The sequence below is a fragment of the Protobothrops mucrosquamatus genome, unplaced genomic scaffold (assembly GCF_001527695.2).
Source record: "Protobothrops mucrosquamatus isolate PMUCROS unplaced genomic scaffold, P.Mucros_1.0 scaffold2979, whole genome shotgun sequence".
Taxonomy (NCBI): Eukaryota; Metazoa; Chordata; class Lepidosauria; order Squamata; family Viperidae; genus Protobothrops; species Protobothrops mucrosquamatus.
In genome coordinates this window covers 106,522-108,212 of record NW_015388999.1, presented here as the reverse complement: position 1 = coordinate 108,212, position 1,691 = coordinate 106,522, and the positions used below count along the sequence as shown (strand labels likewise).

The 1,691-nt window shown below is 27.4% G+C and overlaps 1 protein-coding gene across 1 annotated transcript in view; it reads right to left on the bottom strand.

The window, feature by feature from the left end:
- Positions 1–788: 788 nt before the first annotated feature.
- The window catches only part of SERGEF (secretion regulating guanine nucleotide exchange factor), a 35,642-nt gene continuing 34,739 nt past the window's right edge, over positions 789–1,691 (bottom strand). Inside the window, exon 10 of the mRNA XM_015826148.2 lies at positions 789–879. Coding sequence (XP_015681634.2) covers positions 835–879 — 45 coding nt within the window. The 3' untranslated portion in view covers positions 789–834. The remainder of the gene's footprint in view (positions 880–1,691) is intronic.

Sequence of the window (1,691 nt, the reverse complement as noted above, 5' to 3'; positions counted from 1 at the left end):
ATGGATATACAAATGAAATGGCTGATGTCTTAATAATTAAAAGGGATATACAAATAACAAACTAGAAGAATGACTGGGGAAAAGTTCTTATTTTGGGTTTACAAAAGAGATTTGTTAAAGTTTCAAAGGATTTTCAGAGAAGAGACAAAAAGAAAATGAAAAGAAATCAAGCTCTGAGACATTATTTAAAGTGTTTAAAAATCAAGATTGTTAATACCAAATGGAAAAAAATACAAAGTTGGTTTATTTGATCCAGGTTAAAATATTTCTGGTAACCCAACCTTTAATGACTTTTTGCTGACTAGGACTGAATGACAAAGCTCTAAAGATCTGGAAAACATATTTTTGGTTGTATTTTTAGAATAAGCAATAAATTACTATGTTAAAGTAAAGGGGAGGAATATATATAAAGGGGAGAATATATATTTTATTTAAGGTTAAAATATATATGTTGTTTTTTGTTAGCCTTTAATGAACTGTTGCTGATTAAGAATGTCAAGTTTTAAGAATTTGTTTATAGAAAAGAGATGAGATGCACAAAGAAATGATTGTTGTATTCTCAGAGAAGGTGATAAGTTATTGAAACAATTTCAATAACTTATCACCTTCTCTGAGAATACAACAATGTATATATTATTTACTACATTATTTTTTCTTCTTTTCTATTTCTTTTTATGTTTCCTTTTCTGCACTTTCTATCCCTGTTTTCATTCTTTTCTACTTTTTTAGTTTGCCTTAGTTCCAGAATATAGAATACTTTCTAAATACTTTGGTCTACAATTGGCATACAGCTAAAAGAGAAAGACTTCAGAACATTTAACAAAAAAAATCATACTACTTACCAACTATTGCTAGATTGTGCTCCGAACCACATGCAATCTGCAAAACAAATGATAATAGAATAGTAAATTGAAATACTAAACAAGAGAATGCATCCCGAATGCACAATTTTAGAATATTATGCATTTTATATTATACATTTATGATAAAAAATAAACTTGGTATTGAAAGTCATACTGCCTCTCATCTTAGTAATGATATATAGCAATTATAGCACAGGTAATCTAATCCTTTTTGCAAAGAAGTCCAATCTCAGGGGCAATAGCATACAATGTATAAAGGAATATTTTCTTTTATCTCTCTACAAAGTTGCAACCAAGGAAGTTTGCAGGAAAGTGCTTCATAGTGATTACAGACAGATAAATAGACAGATATATCTTCATATATTTTAAATATATGCCTTTATATATACATTGCTTAAACTTATTTATCAATTTTTATACCACAATAATTATATATTAGATTCTTGATAATTAACATTAACTAACTGTAATACATAACTATTTTAAATATGACAAAATTGATAAATTGCAAAAACCAACCACATTAAGACACCTACTCTGCCATTCCCATAAACTTTCTAAAACAATTCTGTCTTTACCAACTTCATCTACTTCCCTCATCTTTATTTATTTATTTATTTATTTATTTATTTATTTATTTATTTATTTATTATTTAAATTTATATCCCGCCCTTCTCCTTGCGGACTCAGGGCGGCTGACAATCGATTAAAAAACACCAACAACAATCACAGAATTAAAATTAATTAAAAAGAGATATTTAAATATTGTCTAATTTAAAATATAATTAAAACCCCTCTAAAAATTACCCTAGGCCAGTCCTGCTTGTT